The following is an 18,543-nucleotide window of genomic DNA, read 5'->3' on the forward strand; positions in this document are numbered from 1 at the left end:
GGAAATACCTTGAGTAACAAAGCAAGGTGGTAGTCCTTTGAAATCGTGAAGAAGGAAGCAGGAAGAAGAGCCGTAAAGTAAAAGAAGCAGAGTTAAGGTTTATTGAAGCTAAGGTTCATATGCCATTTAGAAAAACAGTCTTTTGTTCTTGTGGCAGATCACAAGCAGCTGGAGAACTAAAACCAGCACAAGCCCCAAGAAGACTAAAACCAAGTGTGAAGCATATCACTTATGCAAAACAATTACACTATTTTACATATGGCCTGGATACTGAAAGAAGAAAAGGTATTTCAGCTTCTGTGGCCATCTCTGGGATAACTGAAATGTACTACTGAGTAAGCTATGAAAATAAAAGAACTGCTCACAATTGCAATGATACCTAGTGGAACAGAAGAAATAGTACACACAAAAAGCATTCATAGAGGCATCAGTCAATAATTAGTTTGCCATGACTTTCACACTACTGAAATTATGTATTTTTCTCACTCTCATCATGGACAAATCCTTTACCAAGTCACTTCTGAAAGACAGTAATTCAATATTGAAGAGTTTCTTATAATCATTCCCTCCTTTAACACAGAAGAGTACAAGACCTTCTATTATATCACTGTACCTCCTACAATGAATTTAGGAGTCTACTACTTATTATATTTAATATTACTATGGTCACAGGTTTTAAACAAATACAGGAATACAAATGCTGCTTCCTGAAAAGCTCTTAAAGACTTGTTAAAAGCAACATTAAAATAGCACACTGTAAAGTGCAAACTTTCCTTAGTTCAGCTGTTTGCCAATTCATTCAGTAGCCACCAGTCCCTTCTTTTACAAGGCTTTCTTTAAAAGCACACCAAATGCAGGACTGAAAGAATTTCCTGTCTACAGCCCTCTCACAATTACATTATATTATCAATTTCATGAACTGATGAAAATTCACAGAATCATAGAATGGTTTGGGTTAGAATGGACTTTTAAAGGTAATCTACCCCTTAGCTTATATAATTTCCCTAAGTAGTCTCATGTTTATTCATCCCTTCTCCATCTCTCAGAAGAATTTATGGAGAGTAGTCACATTCCTTTTTACCTTTAACACAGCTAAGTTAAATTAACCTCTGCTAGTCTTCTTCATGCCCTGATCACTTAAGTACTTTTTCCTCTGCAACTATTCCAATGTTTTGCTTTGTTCTTGAATGAGGAAAAAAAAAAAAAAAAAAAGGTGCAATACCAAGAAGTGTTCAGCTCACTTCCTAAAGTTCTTCTGAATGCCTTTGAAAGCAAAAGCTGCCCAATTTTTGAAGTGTACTATTAAAAGAAGAAACTAAATTTTTACATATTATAAACTGTCTGAAGAATCCACTGCTTCCATTTGTTTCAAGATTCAAACACTTGCTACTTTTCTCTGTAAGTAACTGTGATTTCTATTTTAAAGTTTCGTTTTGGTGGGTGTTTTTTTTTTTGTTTGTTTGTTTTTTTGTTTGGGTTTTTTTTTGTTTGTTTTGTGGGTTTTTTTTCTTATATGCCCAATGGAATTACGCAGAGTAAAAGCTTCAGTTGAGAACAAAAATCTATACATTATAGATACAATTATATGTCAACCACTCATATACGTATTTAATTTAATAATCTGTCTAATCAAGTATGATACTGAAGCTTGAATGAATTGTCAAAGCCTGATAACAGTTCTTTCTGATTAAGAAATATTCTCACCTAGCACAGAATTTTTCTAGAACTAATAAAGTACCTCCTGTCCCACAGCCCCCTGCTTTGCTTCTCATTTTTCTTTAGAAAGCTTGGGAAAGGATATAGATACAAGTGCCTGAAAAAGCAGAGCTATTTTTCCTCCCATATAACTCAGAGTCACTAGCACTACTTTACTCACATTGCCCTGTGAACAGAAGGACTGTTTTTTCAGACCAATGATTAACCTCTTAGTGTCCCTGCTGATACGGGTGCCAGTTGTGCAGAAATCAATTCACTGAACAACCTATTTCAGCCTGATCAAACATTTATTTTGATTCCAAGACCTAGAGAAGGAAAACTGCAATGCAGGCTTACAGAATAATCAGGTTGAGAGGTGCCTAAGGAGGTCTCTAATCCAGCCTTCTGCTCAAAGCAGGGTAAACTCTTAAGATCAGACCAGGCTTCTCTGAGCTTTATCTAGTCAGGTCTTGAAAACATCCAATGATGGAAACTGCCCAACCTTTATGGTCAAACCATTCCCTTGCTTGGCTGTCCTCATGACAGGCTCTTAGGTTCCTCCGAAGCAGTCTTCTCCAGCCTCTCCTCACAGGGCAAGTCCCTGAGCCTCCCTGACTATCTGACCCTCACCTGAACTCCATCCAGTTTATCAGTATCTTTTTTGTATTGGGGACCCCCAGCTCAGTGCAGTATCCCAGATGCAGTCTAATGACTGCGACTGAAAAGGGATAAGGCAGTCAGCACTGGAATGGTGATCTAGTAGGGACTGCTTGTCAATCCAAACAAAGCACCTATAGAACTTACTGTGTTGTGTTTCAGTAAAAATACAAAACCACAAAATGAGTGCTATTATTCCAGTAGTAGATTGGAGTAGTCAAGGTAACAAGACATCTGCCTGCACAGGTTCACTGCCTCTTACTGCGCATGATCTCTGGAGTTAAACATTTAATTCCAAACACATTTTAGTCATTCCTAATATTCATGTGCTATACTTTGAATTATACCAAGATCAGAATGAGAGAAATTTACTATAGAAAGCATTAACCCTTTACACAGCAAAGTCAGACAATCCAAACAAATCCAATACCAAAAATGCCCACCTGCATGCATGCTGCGTGCTTACCTTTAAAATTTCTGCTTTCAAAGAAAAAAACCCAAACAACTTTACCCTACATACTAGGCAACATGATGAAGACTTATTCCACTGTAATGAACAGTTCTTAGTCATTCTTGACACAGGTTCTTCAGCAAGTGCCCAGGCTTTTCACAGCAGAAGCCAATTCTGACTACCTGCTTTCCTACTATTAATTTAGCAAAACATACTAGTACCTGGAAGGGCTCCTGTGATATCAAGAATACTCAACTTTAAGATAGCACCATTCAGTAACATGCTGCTTCTATGAAAGCTAGCTTATCCTGTTAAACAGCCTAGTTTTCTTCTATGGAAAACAAAAAAGCCTCACACTGACACACAACTCCTCTTAAATTCACAGAAAGACGACACAAGAGGAACTACTCATTTCTGTGAATTAGAATATTTTTCCAAGATTTCTCAAACATTTCTTGCTCTTTGCTGTCTACTTAGCACTACCCATATCTGGTCTTTGAGCTGCAAAATTAAGGATATCTCACTAACTAGAAGGCCAGGTTATAATGCAACACAAAGTAAAAGCAGGACTATGTGTTCACACACAAGTTAAACATGAAAATGCCCTACAGAAATTAAAATCATCCTGTAAGACAGAATATGCTTCATGGGAAACATCAACATAAAGTGCATTTTGATTGAAGCTTCAAACATTCCTCCAAGCTTCATAGGGGACAGAAGCAAGACTATAAAAATACAGAGTTTTACACCAATGTGGTAGAAATACTACAGTAGCAAGTTCTCATCAGAGATGTATTGGTTGCCATGCCACGATTAGAAAAAGGATGTCATAAAATGGCTAACTTCATACAAGTTCCTAACAACTTCACATAAGATTAAATAGACAGAAGATACAGAGTACAACTCTTTCCACATTGCACTTTTCCTTGCAATTCTAAGTATTGAGGTTATTGGGTATCAAGAGATAAGAATGCTAGATAAAGAACAACTTTGGAATTTAATACTGATTTTATATGAAGTTTTATGTATTATTTGAAAGTTAGATATTAGTTGTCCAATCACATTTCACATAAGAAATCTGACAAGATGATCTTAATATTTCTTCCCTTTCAGATTACCGGTAACTGTTTGAACCTATTTCTGATGATCTACTTCAAAGCTCTTACCTTCCAAAACAGAATACTACAGTGTCGACAGAAGTGCAAGGTGTCCCCATACTGTTCCTTTATTGGGTAATATTTCTGAAGTGCAAAGTACATCAGCTTCCAGTCAATGTGACCTTTCTCTGATGGAATCAAATGCCTACAAAACTGGACATAAAATTAATAGCTTTCTTTAAAATTGCTAAAGTAGTCAAATCAGGTAAAGGACTGGAAAAAAAAAAAAGGTAGTTAAACTGAAGTTTTGTAACTGGAATTCTTTGAAATCAATATCTGACATCATATATCTGCAAAGCAGTGAGAGAGATCTATCCACAAAACAAATGGAAGGTAAGACATTAAAAATAGGAGGGTGCATATTTGCCAAGAAAAAGTAGGCCATGCAGAGCTGATCTAACTACTGTCTTGAAATTATTCTAATTATAGTCAAGAACCATATAACAAAAACAATCTTTAAAGCCCTAAGTAATTAATTTTATACTTTAAAATAAAACACTCAGGAATGAGATTAAAAAAATAACTGTGCGTTACAAATTGGTTTTCTGTTAATGCAGTAACTACAGATTTAAATAATACTTTTTCTTTCTTTTTACAAGTATATACATGATCATTTACATATGAACTTTCTAAAGGATAGAAGTAATCAGTGATTGATGTACTTCTTGAGGACATAATCTCCATGTGAAGATTAGCTGATGCATGATGGCTATTTCTCTCCAATTTTAAACACAGCCAAGGTTTATTAAGTATGTATTTGTAAAAGGCTTTTGTTCCACTCAGTGTGGATTAATGCTAATACATTAAGGGCATTCTTCATTCAGAAGACAGCTCCTAGATGGGGAGACTAGCACTGCCTTTCTGATTTCAACTACACTTTGCTTCATTTCATAATAGCTTCCCTGTGTAGAGTTCTCAGTTTTTTCCAAAAGTGCTCTTCAGATATCAAGTATGTTTTTGTGGTTGTTTCAATGGTTCAACAAATATACTGCAGAGGACAGGAAAAACAACCTAACATGATTCAGTAGTTTATTAAGGTAGTACACTTTTAAACAGAAAAAGCAGAATTTTATATTGGAAAATAAGTAAAATAATTAGATTTCTATCATTAATAACCTAATAAGAAATTGAAATGATCATTTAGGAATGCATTGGAAACACTGTGTACAAGTATCCTTTATAAGGCACAGGGCTAGCTGATTCTACTGAAATGGTTAAGCAATCTTTCTCCCAGCATTAACTTAGTATTACAGCTTCCTCTCCAACCAGTTTTGTCACCATTCAATAAAGCTTACCTCATCTAGCCTCAAAATCCACTCAACTGCTACATTAAGATTAAACTTCTTATCCTTGTAACTTTACCTTGCATTCTTCTGAGCTGCTTCTGGAGGAGGGGTCTGCAGTCTGCCTTATGTCTGTCTATATACTCCATGAAGTTAATTCTAAAGCCTTTCATCTCACCAAAATTCTTATTTGGGTCAACCGCACATTAGTTAATTGAGTTTCACTTCTACCTTTTCTGTTACAATAATACTTAATCTGGCAGTCACTGACCAAATGGTACCACTTCAACCTGTCAGATTTAAGAATGCATATTCTTACTTCCTCCAGTCTGGAATGTACTAGGTTTTTTAATTTCTTCCTCCAGCTCTGATGAGGTAACTTCTATTTGCATAGCTTTATGTTCACCTAGTCTGATTTTGTCCCAGCATATATTACTGTCAGAAAATGGAGACAGTTCTGGAGGCATTCCTAGATTACTCTGATGCTTTTTGTGAGGAAATGACAGAAGAGTACCATTTCTCTTTTTGTTCTTAATTTCAAAATCTCAAGCATTTGTTCTATTGCTTTTGCAAAAATCCAATTTTGGCTTCACTAGACTGTTCACGTAGTCTAAAAGTTTGAGCAATCTGTCTGCCTACCTTGGTTAGTAAAACAAGTTCTACTTTAGGTATTAAAACTAGAAACTGAATACAATTTTTAGTATGAACCAAGCCCCCCAGAAGACCACATTTTCACTACTACTGCACACTGTCATATTTTTATCTCAGAAAGGGCGAGTTCACACTTCATTATTAGTATAACATATCGCAAAGATGAAGGCCACATTTATGCAAATGATAGAGTTTATTACCTGCTTTTCTGCAAAATGGTACTGGCAGAGTTTTTTCCACAACTGTCTGTCTTCACTGAGCATGTATAAAGTTGGGGTCACTTGACCCAGAGTAATAATGTCCCAGCCATCAGAGAACCTATATAAGATGTTATTCAGCATATGGAGAGGGAGATCGCTAAGCGTAAGACCATTGTTGACTTGCTGGAAATAAGAGTTGAAGACTTTTAACCACAAAAACTTGACAGTGTAAGGTACAAATAAGATTCTTACTTTAGAGGTATCCCAGGTCTCAGTTTAGTTTGTACAAAACCATTGAGTAATATCTATGTTAATTCTGTGATACTTTGACTACTTGGCTACTGTTATTCTCTAACTGCTGTTGTTGAAAACTTAAAATGACTACAGGTACAGAAGGAGCTACAGACTGTAGCTTTATAACTTATAGCTTTCCTACTGCTAAAATAAACATATCCTAAATTATTTAAATTTCAAATAATTTTAAAACACCTCTGTTCTCATAAAATAATTCAAGAGTATACGGTCTTGAAAACTACAATATATTCAGTTCCACCTTTCAGAGAAGTGTGCTAAAGCCCTAACTATAACAAAGGTATGAACCATTTATTCATAATTTGTAAGATAACTACAGTTTCTCAATTTTTATTAAGAAACAGAGCACATGTCAATTTGCCTTATGACAACTAGAGTACAGAATATAGGACTGAAGAGCAAAAAGACAGAATGCAAACATTATGGAAGTCAGAGGCAGAAGAGAATAGGTTCATTTCTGAAGTCTGGAGATAGTTCCTGTCATACATAAATGAGGAATTCTGCAGGGGGTGACAGATCAGAGCATTGAAAAAGTTTTCATTGAGAGTATACACCCCTGCTGAACTTTCTCTTTAACAGGGTAACCTACAGCACAACTTGTACATGACTGAATCTGGAGCCTATGCTGCCAGGTGGCACAAAGCCTGACACTACAGGGCTGGAGGCAGTGTCCCAGCTGGCGAGGGACGGAGTGTGGGCAGCTGCTGGCCCCAACTAGTAGAGCTGCCCAGTCATAAGGCACTGGCAGCACAGCAGCTGTACTCCAGCAGGCTCTCATTTATGTCAGTTTATTTTGTAACCATTCATCTCGCTTATAGACTAGACTTTCCATAGTATTATCTATTATAAACATCTCTGGGACTATCATTCTGTTCAGGAACGTGAGCATTACAGATGCAAAATTTCTCATTGGTTATTTCAACTAACATATAACAGCTCATATGGGAAGTGGGACACTGGAAATAAACAAACACAGCAACTGCAGTGTCTCAAAACTGTCTATGCTGTGGTTGCTTGGCATATGAAAACTTCTGAGATTGGGTTCCCCATTTCTCCTTTCTGTTTTTTTCAGATACCCAGCACACACAATAAGGACAATTTCAACATTTCTTGGCTGAAAGCCAACAGATGAAACAGCTGTATGACTTGACTTTGAGCAATATCTTTCAGCATTTCTTCCTCCAGGAGTAACCCAGACAGGTTAAAAAGACTGCCTGCTTATCATCAGAAGTTTCCACTATAAAAACCTGGAACAGTGCATACCACATGCTTTGAACAAAGTCACGTGATCAGAATCCAGATGCTGAAGTCATTATCCTTTTTTTGCAAAAAGCAACTGTGCTAATGAATAAAGCTGTAAAATTGCTACTTGAATGTTTTATTTCTGTTTTCTTGACCCACCTCTGAGATTCCTTTTAGATTTTTATTTCTTCAGTAGTAGAAGATTTACTTTTGAATTAAAAATTGGTATTTTTTCCATCTCTATCTGGCAATGTAGAGACAAAATTCTGAAATTTATTTGGGTGAATAAAACTATTACATCTATTCATCTCTACCACAAACCAACAGTACAGGCACTGTAGCAGTCCTCATTAGAAAAGAGCTATTGAAACATTAGAAAATTAAGTTGATTCCATTTCATTATTTTCATATTACTTCTCTAAAAAAAACACCAAAAAAACAAACAAGTAAAACTGTTTAAGATGTATTTGAAACTTTGTTCACTTACAAATTGTAAACCAACATTCAATATAATTTCCCTCCCTCAATTACTTTTTTAGCATGATTTAATAATATACCTTGTTCATCTGAAGGTTTTTTAGTTGTTGTTGCCACAGAAGGATAGTTTCCAATCGGCAAATCCAAATATTGATGTTCCCTACCAACACAGATTTTCCTACTCCCCTAATCAGTATACAGAGAGTAGAACTCAGATCCTGTAGAAGATCTTTGATTAATCGTGGATTATATTGGTCTTCCATGACTGGAAAACAAAACAAACCAAACAGAATTTTGGTTAACTCGGTTAACCAAGCTAATGCAGTTAGCTCAAGCTAATCAACACTTTAGATGAACTAATTACAACTGAACTGTGTACAAATCCCACCATGACATTTATTAATGCTGCTCCTTAAGTGCAAGATCAATAATTAACAGTATCACAGGCAAATTTGATGTAACATTTCATGTATGCATTTAATAAACTTAATGCTGAACAACTAGTTATAAATCCAATTTATTCTGTTGAAAGCTGATAGTATTACATCTCCATTTAGTCTGGTTACCAGAAAATTTTTTTCAATATTATTTAAAAGCTTTTTTTGAAATAAACAATGAAGAAAAACAGTTATGTACTTTAAATTTCAGTACATCATGCAAACAGAAAACCAAACGTTACTAATCTAAAAGCTTTCACATTTCATAAAGACTATAATTTAATAGTAACCAATAGTTTCTGAATAGAATCTAATTGTCATTTAACTTCACCAATCTGTTTCAACAAACTTGATTCAATAATCAAGAGAAAACAACTTATTGCAACTGTGGGATGGGAAGTATGAAACTTTTCACTAATTAAATATGCTATTGCTTTGCCTTACAATGTAAAAATGGTAATAAAGCTAACAAAAAAACCCCACAATCAACTGATGCTTAGTCAGAGCAATTGAATCTGAACGAGCAGAATATAAAATCTTAGGTCTTACCCTTCCGCACAATTTTGTCCAAAATGTTAAAGTAGTTCTTCTGTGCTGCACCGCTCAGTGAAGTTAACTGGGATTTTGCAATTAACTGCAGAAGCTAGGACAAAGAATTAAAACTCAGAAGAACGACAGAAGTAAAGGATGGTTTCAAATACACACTTTCAGTACATACGTTCACCTACAACAGCCTAGAGCACTGCAACCATACTTCATGAAAACATAACTAGAGAGTTCAGAAAATGAAACAAGGCAAACACGGAATGCTTTAGGCATTCCCGCTGGCATCCCATGAACAACTCATGAAGCAATGTACATTTTCAAAATACTCTACAAATACAAGTGTTTATCTCTGTGATAGAGCACATGACATAATGGTCTTCATAAGCTGTAACAAAACAATGGAGGGAGTCTGTTTTGGAGGCTCACAAATAGGAATATGGTCTTTGATGTGGCTGGGTCCTGAATGCCCTGACAGATTTGGCAGCCAGGAGCATCACTCTGAACTGATACCAACTACCAGACTTCCAATTTCTGAGTGAAAGTATCATACTGGTCAAACCAAGGTGTGTGACAGACTTAGTGCACTACTTTCTGCTGATGGAGAGAAAATGCAGTATTTACTTAAACTGAGGAAAAAAATTCTGTGTTACTCCCACCTTCAGGACCCTGGTAGAAGAAACCAGCATAATCTAATAATGAGTAGTATACATACTATATTAGTAACTTTCCCTTAACTACATAGTAAGGATCTCCTAGCTCTCCACACGTTTCTCTGTGGAACCACTGTGAACAGAAGAGTGGTGAGAACAGTAGGAATAGTCTAGGGGAAAGTAACCAGAATAACTGAAGTTCTTGCTGCACATGAATGCCAAGCTATAGCTATTAGAGGCAGCCCTTGCTCCATTCTGACACCTTTGCTTTTACATTTTAGATTCAGTTTTGTAGCTGATAAGGCCCACCATGTCTTCAACAAAAAATGGTCTTATATTTCATACTAAAAGAGAGACGTTGATGTTATGACAGCATTGCAATGTTTTGTAAAACTTTGTGCCACACTTCTATTGTGATTCATAATGCTGAGTTCTGAACAAGTGTTCTCAAGACATCGGAAAGGGAAACCAGGGAGCAGAAACCAGCATGCCCTACAGAGTGCTCGAAAGACTAACCTGCAGAGCTGTGCTTTGTAGGACAGCATCAACTATTGACACAAAGGGTGAACAAAGACTAAGCCTGCCAAAATTTATTTTGTATCTTCATTTCTAAGACTGATTTGACACTACACTCAACATTCATTTTCCTTTGGAGGAAGAGAAAATACACCTGTTCTCTCCCTAATAATGTTCCTTCTGGCTTCTCTGCATGATCCCTGAAAAAAACATGTGCTATGAAAGGAGGAAATAATTCTCCTGATGTATTTAAATACAAGAAATCTATTTATAGAGTTTTTGAGACTAGATATCAGGACCTCTTTCCTGGCGTTTTCAAAGCCTTTTAGTTTGATTAATAATTTAGAGCACACCTAGAGGTCTCTGGCAGTTTGCCAATTCAAGCAAGTATGTACATTTCTCTTGATTAATTTAAAAAAAATTCAGTTATGTCACTCAGACTAGAGATCAAAGAAAAAAGATTTCACCTGGCTGATTTTAATGAAGACTCCCATTTCAGTGAGGGTTAATATGCAAGGATTAAGGCAGTTTTAGCAGGTGCATGAGTACAAGAATCTGACGCATGAGTTCAGTCTTACCAATACATGCATAGCCATGGCTTATGTTGTCTACTAGAGATTATAACTTTGAATGGATCAATCGTTTATTCAAATAGAAACATTTTGAAAAAAAGAAAAAAAAAAGACCATCCATATCAAACTCAATGTATCAGATGTTTAACAGCTAAGAAATGATCATTATACTACAGCACAAACAAGTACAGGAAAACAGCACCTCCCCCAACTGCCCACCCTAAAAGGGTCCTGGGCAGACATCTATATTAAATTTTAATAATTATTGAGTGGTTTTTAGTTAGTTAGAGAATCAAAATGGATCATCTTGGTGGTCTGGGATCAAAGAAGAGCTATCTACTAGGGCTTGGTATTTAAAAAGAAGTGTTCTTGATTTATATCTTGCTATCTTTAAATGCAAGAAGCAGAACAACACATATAAAAGTAATCATCATTGTATTCATGCATAACTAAGAATAATTCTTAGAGAAGAAGATATAGGAACTGCTGCACTGCATTAAATGAGATGTACATGAAACATCTCCACCATTAGAAACTTCAGGGAAGTAAATGAGAACTTGTATAAAGCAGATAAGTATGGGATGACCTGCTTCTTAAGTCTCAGTTGCAGACTGGGTTAAAACCTGATAGAGCAGATTAAACATCCTTTTAAAAAAACTTGTTGCAACTTCACATATTACTGACATCCACACAGATGTTTTAATTTGTTAGATACACCACCACAAATGTTTCTCAAGTCAGCAAGTTCTACTGCTACAGAATGAGCAGCAGCTGTCATTCATATTGATCATGTTTATTAGCAGCTCAGTAACTTTTAAGGTCTTAGATGTACAGTTTCTGCACCTGTTGATAAAAGTCAGCTTGCCTCCATCACCTCAGAGGAGCTGATGCAAAGATATAATTTTTGTAACTGTAAAACAATTCTAAAATTTTAAAAATTTCAAATAAATTCTAAAACATTAAAAGGATTTTAGAAGTGTGCTTCCTATTCTAAATCCCCCCTAATTTCTTAGGGTCTACCATTACTATAGTAACAGTTTGGATCACAAAGCCAAATTTCTGAATTTTAAAGTATTGCTCCTTTCTCAACAATCTTAAGCCTGGCTAACTAAACCAGCCATTTTATTTTCTTTGGCAAACAGAAGAGAAACTGGTCAATGTGCTTATCTTAGACTTTGCACTTTGTTCCGATCAACTGTTTTGAGCAACCCAGCTTAGGCACTGCAGCATCTATAAAACATGTAAAATTCTCGTTCTGGATTCATTCTGCCTGCTCACCATTCAAGTGAGGCACTCAAGGTTGACACCATTTATAACACAAATCACCTTTTTTTAGATGCTTTTTTTTCTTCCTACTGTTTGAGGCTGAAAAGTCTTGGGAAAGATCAAGGTTCTTGTTTCTGCCCTCAAAACAGCATTAAAAAGCAATGTTCTAAACCACAATGCATATATATACAAAGAAATCTACAAAGGGAATAAAACAGGGAAGTACCCTAACCACTTGCCTTGAAGAAAATCCTTTTTGCTTTGTTTCCTTTGGTCCCGCATATCTTGTTTTTCTGGAAGTATAATACGCTCTCTCAGCTTCCCAAGGATGGGTAGAATGTGTTTTCTCTCCAAATACTCCACGGCCTAGTGGTAAGGGTGTTCTCCTGGTATGTTTATTTAATTTGATTTGTGACTTTGAGTTCTGGATGCATTCCAACTACATTATTTGTGAACAGCCTCACCACTGAACTGAACTCCACTCCTGATATGTCTCACATTTTGAGCTTCTCTAGGAGTTGGGACAAGCACTTTACTATCTCAAGTTAGATGACAAAAAAAACCCCAACAACTTAGGGCTAGAGAAAGATCAATACCTGCCAGAACAGGTATTTCCAATTAGGCAGCTGGTTATGCATTGAGAAATTAAGGCATAACGTTATGTGGCTCCCTAAAGTAAAAGTTACATAGTTTTGGAAAACAGGCAGATAGTACCATTGTCCAGAACTTACAAGTTCCATGCACTCAATTCTCAACTTAAGACTAGACGTGACCCAGGGAAGCTAACATAGTGAGAAAGGGACTTTCCAAGGAATCATGAGATTAGTATATCATAACTGTTTCTATAAACTTCATTCACTACGTTATTTGTAAAAGACAACAACTTGCAATAAAACTAATTTCTGGAAGACAAAAAAAAAAGGAAGACTGAAGAAGCTGCGGTCTCAAGTTTTCAGGTATGTTAACAAAGGTAAAAGCATATATATATGTTGTGCTAGAAAAAAGCGTGCAATGAATCACAGGACTGTTAAGAAGCTGCAGAAGAAACAGAAACTGCAGAATAATTACACATCAAATATTCTTCTGGAAATTGCTATTTTAAGCATATTTAAAATGTAGTAAATTATATTTAAGATGTATTACACTTTGCTATTTTTGGTTGTATAGGAATTATTTTGCCTTTAAAGAGAGTTCACTACCCAGACTGATGAACAACAACTGAAACTACCATCAGTGTTTCCCTGTAAATACTGGCCATCACCATCCTCCTCAAGCTTTCATAGAGCAACGTAATGAGTTTTCACCAAGGAAAATTACTCAGTTTAAAGTTGCTACATGCAGTATAAGTTACATATGAACAGGATATTTATACGGTCACAAATCATCAGCTGTTCAGGGCAAAATGATTTCTTTTGTACACACAGACATATCAAGAAATGTATTTTTAAAATATGCATATAAAAATAAAGAGCTTACTTTGACTACGTAATTGAACCTTCTGATGTCCTGAATTGCACTTGAAAAGTCTAAGCGGTTAAAAGCTTCTCCCAAAGTGCAATAGCCATGTCTCTGAGAAGAAGAATAAACACACTTTAAATGGAAAGAAACAAAGATAAAATTGAGGAAAATATTCTGCCATTCAACGGATGCTTATGTATACCATGCTCCCTGGAAATATAATGTATCTGGACTGAAGATTTATTTGATTTCTTTTAACAAATGAAACCAGATATGCTATTTGGAACTAACAAGTATGTAGGAAATAATACTTGACAGGAAAGCCTTTAAATTCATACTAATCATACAATCTGTAATCACTGGTATTTGAGTGTCCTGGGATTCTACTCTGCTATTGCATGGCCACAATGCTGGCACTCCTGGCTATCACACTCCCCATTTGCCTCAGCACAAGGCAGAGCTTGTTTGTACGGCAGTCTCAGCTTACAAGCATAAGCATTAACTGAGTTTATGTTCATATTTGAGGGTAAGAACAGAGCTACTTGCTCCTGGGACTAGAAGAAAAATGGTCTCAACATACAGAATTTGTTTTCTGGGTGCTAGAAGTTTAGGCACAATTTTTCTTAGATACCAAGAGCAAGAGCAATTGCATTTTCTTTTGGTACTTCTGCACAGGTGTCTTAAGGTAAAAAATGGAAGTTTCAGAGGCTGTTGTGAACTACTTAAGGTGGTAGTAGCAGCCCGAAATGACATGGGATCACGTAAGCTGAGTAAATTTAGAGCCACAAAGCCACACAGGAGCCTTGGAGCAAATATAATGAGGCCAGAAAAACCCTGCAACTGGTATGGCTTGTCAGCCCAGGGACAGAGGGGGATTAATTATTTGAAGTTCATTCCTAGACAGACTTCCTCAGTGATTTATGTGATGGTGAAAAGATGGCAGTACAACTTAACGTTCCTTTCTGCAACCCAATGAAACCTTACCCTGGATGTACCCCACTGGGACACGAAACAGTTAACTATTCACTGCAGAGTGGTAGCAATTACTGCCTATTGGTTAATGACTGAATTCAGGATTGTACTGCTTGCTGATCCAGTTAGGTACCTGAGATCCAAGCACACTGCACACTTCACAAGATGCACAATTTGGTTGGCTAATAGCAGTGAATTAACACTTACAGGCAACAGAACTTTTGTTGAAATTTAAATATTTGTGGCTCTTCTCTGGCTAAGCTGTTATCAAAAGGCCATGGTTAAATACATTAACGTGAGAGGTACATTTCCTTGAACAGTTGGAAGCAGATTTCTATGAAGCTTCAACTCTATCTTTCCCAATGAACCATCATGATAAAATTACTCAAAGAGCATCTCCTACTTTATTTCAGCTATATACCTGCACTTGTTTTGGTTTCTTTATTTTCAGTGCTCTCCCACAGCATGTTTCACATATTTCTTATCAAGACATTCCTACTCTCGTCATTTTGCCCCCAAGTTCAGTATCTAGTTTGGAAAAAAGCTTCCTAGTTGCGAGACAGCCATTTTGAAATCAAGTAAGATTACAACTTGTAAGGACAACTAGAGACTCTGTAAATTATGTTTTAGATTAGCTTAAACTGTTGCTCTGAATTTTTTTGTTCAAGTATGCTTATTCCTTGCTACTTTTTCATTCTGCTACTTAATGTCTAGCTTTTTACTCTAAACTTTTCAATTTATACAAGGAATTATTTGAAAAAGATTACTGATTAATTCTAACCATCCCTGTTTTGTTTTTTCTATTTTTTTTTTTTTAAACAGGAATGATGAATAGTCCATTACTGGAAGACAACAGCAGTCACAAGAATAAGCGAATTAGTACACCAAAATATTTTGTCCACTCTGAATGGACAAGAAAACCAGAAATCCAAGCAAATAATCATACATCACTAGTACACCAACTCCTGCACAAGTCAGGGTGTGTGTGTGGGGGGAATAATCTCAAGATACAGGTTACAAAGGATAGCAATGAGTGATTTTAGGCAATTTGTGTTTTGGCCTGAAGGTAGTTTGAAAACTCAGCTTAACAACCTTACCATTCAAAACACCATAATGACTGGTGACAGCCTGTCATCCCTCCTTCCTTCTTACCCTAAATTTGAGATGGCACAAAGGGAAAGAGCATGCTTGAGACTTTTTGCAGACCAATGTAAGTAACTATATCTATCACAGATGAAGATAAAACTGGGAAAGAGGGCTATGAATCCAGCAAAAGTCTTTGTAATACCCTTCAGGTGTAGAAGGGCAGCCTCCAGGTCCTTGGCCTGCAAGGTGAAGTCCTCCAGTGTCTCCTCTATGTAAGATCTCTCCACAACACCATGTTCTTCCCAGTACAGAGCTCTTTATGGTCTCTCAGCTCTAAAATGCAAAGCCAACTTTTGCTTGCATGGCTAGGGTCATCACACTCACCTCCTTCCCTCTCTCCTAGCTGGCGTTACTGTGTAGATGACAGACATCCTTACAGGTCTCCAAGTTTCACCCATCCCAGAAAACCACAGGAATCAACACATGAAAGAAACTCAAACTTCAAGACACTTTATCTGTACATACGATGGATGTATTTTAACTCTTGAATTTCCAAGAGGTCATTCCAAGATCTTTCATGTGCTCTTCACAGTTGCATGATACAGTTTGTATCCCAAACTGAAAGAATCTGGACTTTGTGGAATACAAAGGTCCTCTTTGTAAAGTTTGAAACTGAAGTTTTACTTACTTATATTCAAATTTACACCAAGATTCCAAAATACCAGGTAGCTGCCTGCAGACACCTCCTTTGAAGACACTACACTCTGGTTTTGCAAATACTTTCAATTTTAGTTCAAAGGCACACAGTACAGATAGAGACAGATGGGCTTGGAAAAGTAGTGGAAAACTGTCTGTCCACCCTTGCAAGTTCCCACATCTCTACCACAATGAGACACGTAAAGTCACTTTGCTAGCTGCCTTTGCCTCACCACGTACAGGTGTACTGTTGCCAATGAAGAGAGAGTTGAACATAACCCCTAAGACCACACAGCACAAATGCATTGTTTTTTTAATATACTATTTGTCAGTTAAGAAGCACAAATATTGTAGGAATTGACCCACAGCATGCAGGACTTACTTCCCTGGTGCTTTCTTTATGAACATAAATCCACTTTTCACGATAAAAACCTAAAATAAAATCAAAATATAAGCATTTTTAGGCTTCCACTTCAGGTAATGCCTTCTAGAAAGAAATTGAACAAAACAGACCGCTCTCAATAAAATGCTTCATAAAATAGGATAGATGGTAGAACAGTTTTAATGAAGTAAGTTTATAAAGGCTGAAAAGGTTGACTACAAATTTTCAGAAGTTATGTACTTCCAAAAAATAGAGGAAAAAAGCTAAATAATTTTATAAATCAAACACAAGAGTTGGCACACAATTGGCAGATATAGCACAACTTTTGTCAACTGCGTACCAACAGTCAATTTCTCCTACAAAACCCCTGATCTTTTTCAATCCAACAGGCTCCTTAGCACTTAACACAGGAAAGTACAGAAATGAGCAACCTTTTTGTTCCTGACCACTCTACCCTTCTAATCGATTTTCTTCTGTAAAGGTGCCTGCTCCACATCCAACTTGGTTTAAGTAGTTGCAGAATACTGCAGGGAAGTCAATTATACAAGACTAATAAAGGCAACTATGCAGACCTTCAGCTTTCAGCAGTCTAGTATGTTGTCAAATGAAAGCATGCTCTTACATATAGCCACTTGAATCTTTTGAAATACTTCAAGCTCAGACAAGCCTAAGGAAACTTGCAGCTTTCTGCAAGGCCATTTCTTACAATTTTAGGAATATACAAACAATGGAGATCATTTCAATATCAAAGCACTAGAAACGCCAAAAAGTTGCTAATCAACTTACCTTTTTTACCTATTCTACCAAATTTTCTACTTCAATAAGTTTATTTGCTGACATACACATTTGCAGTCCAAAGTACAGGTGACGTTTTAAAAATGAGAACTGTCAAAATGGCTTTCATTTTTTAATTTAAAAAAAGGGACTTTTCTTCAAGAAATTCACTGATAGACTGATAAAGTCTTTACCAAGAGCTAGAAGTATTATGACAAAATAGATTTATTTATGAACTGATTCTGGAGTTGTATCACTAATCAGAATTTGAATTAAGCAAAAATAAAACAGCTGCTTTGGTAAGCAGAACCTTCCATAAGCATCCAGAAGAATTTAATCTAAAACTAGTCCACAAAACAAAACAGTGGTTTGTATCAGAAGACATTCATTATTCAGGAATTACTGTTCTTCAGTGAATTACCTTTGGATCTTTGGGGATGGAAAAAAAAAAAAAAAAAAAAAAGTCACACACATTAGATGATCTATGCCACAGTTCAATTAAGATGTATCACTTCTGACACCAGAGTTTGTTGCCAATACAGAAGTAAACATAACTCATATTCATCTATAGATCAGCCTTCTAAATGAATGGCTATTATAACATTTTGCTGAACCTACAACAGTCTTCTAAAATAAATGAAAAAAACCCAGTCTTACATTGTGAATCTGTGTTATTCCTAAAATGATCTTTTTTCCTTTTCTTGGCTGCAAACTCACAATCTTCAGTACTGAATATTTTTTCATCCTCATCATCACCAGTTATGATGCTGAAATAAACACATCTAATTAGAACAGCAGTGATTGAATATTTAAAGGTGCATACAGCTTATAATTCTCTGCATTAAAGTCTGCCAGCTGGAAAAAAAACCCCAAAACATATTTTTAATGATGTTTCTAAGTTTAACTGTAGGACTATTTTATTTCCCCATTATTATTCTTTGACAAGAAAGCTGTATACAAAACTCCTCCCATTCATTACTATTTTGTAATCTGAACTTGCCAGATGAATCTATTTATCAATGTCAGTTTGAACTTCAAAGTGCACCAGCAACAGCTGACCACT

At 36.2% G+C, this 18,543-nt stretch overlaps 1 protein-coding gene across 10 annotated transcripts in view; it reads right to left on the reverse strand.

The window, feature by feature from the left end:
- FBXO25 (F-box protein 25) overlaps positions 1 to 18,543 on the reverse strand; it is a 33,690-nt gene that overhangs the window by 3,995 nt on the left and 11,152 nt on the right. For 6 of the 10 annotated variants that reach the window (XM_049818632.1, XM_049818625.1, XM_049818626.1 and 3 more), the window contains 8 exons: positions 18,138 to 18,247; positions 16,707 to 16,756; positions 13,589 to 13,681; positions 9,112 to 9,205; positions 8,206 to 8,390; positions 6,095 to 6,277; positions 3,970 to 4,113; positions 9 to 35 (listed from right to left, as the gene is read on the reverse strand). In XM_049818632.1, the coding sequence (XP_049674589.1) occupies positions 9 to 35; positions 3,970 to 4,113; positions 6,095 to 6,277; positions 8,206 to 8,390; positions 9,112 to 9,205; positions 13,589 to 13,681; positions 16,707 to 16,756; positions 18,138 to 18,247 (886 nt within the window). The remainder of the gene's footprint in view (positions 1 to 8; positions 36 to 3,969; positions 4,114 to 6,094; positions 6,278 to 8,205; positions 8,391 to 9,111; positions 9,206 to 13,588; positions 13,682 to 16,706; positions 16,757 to 18,137; positions 18,248 to 18,543) is intronic. The other 4 variants (XM_049818634.1, XM_049818633.1, XM_049818631.1 and 1 more) reach the window with 3 other exon arrangements.

The sequence above is a fragment of the Accipiter gentilis genome, chromosome 16 (genome assembly GCF_929443795.1).
Source record: "Accipiter gentilis chromosome 16, bAccGen1.1, whole genome shotgun sequence".
NCBI lineage: Eukaryota > Metazoa > Chordata > Aves > Accipitriformes > Accipitridae > Astur > Astur gentilis.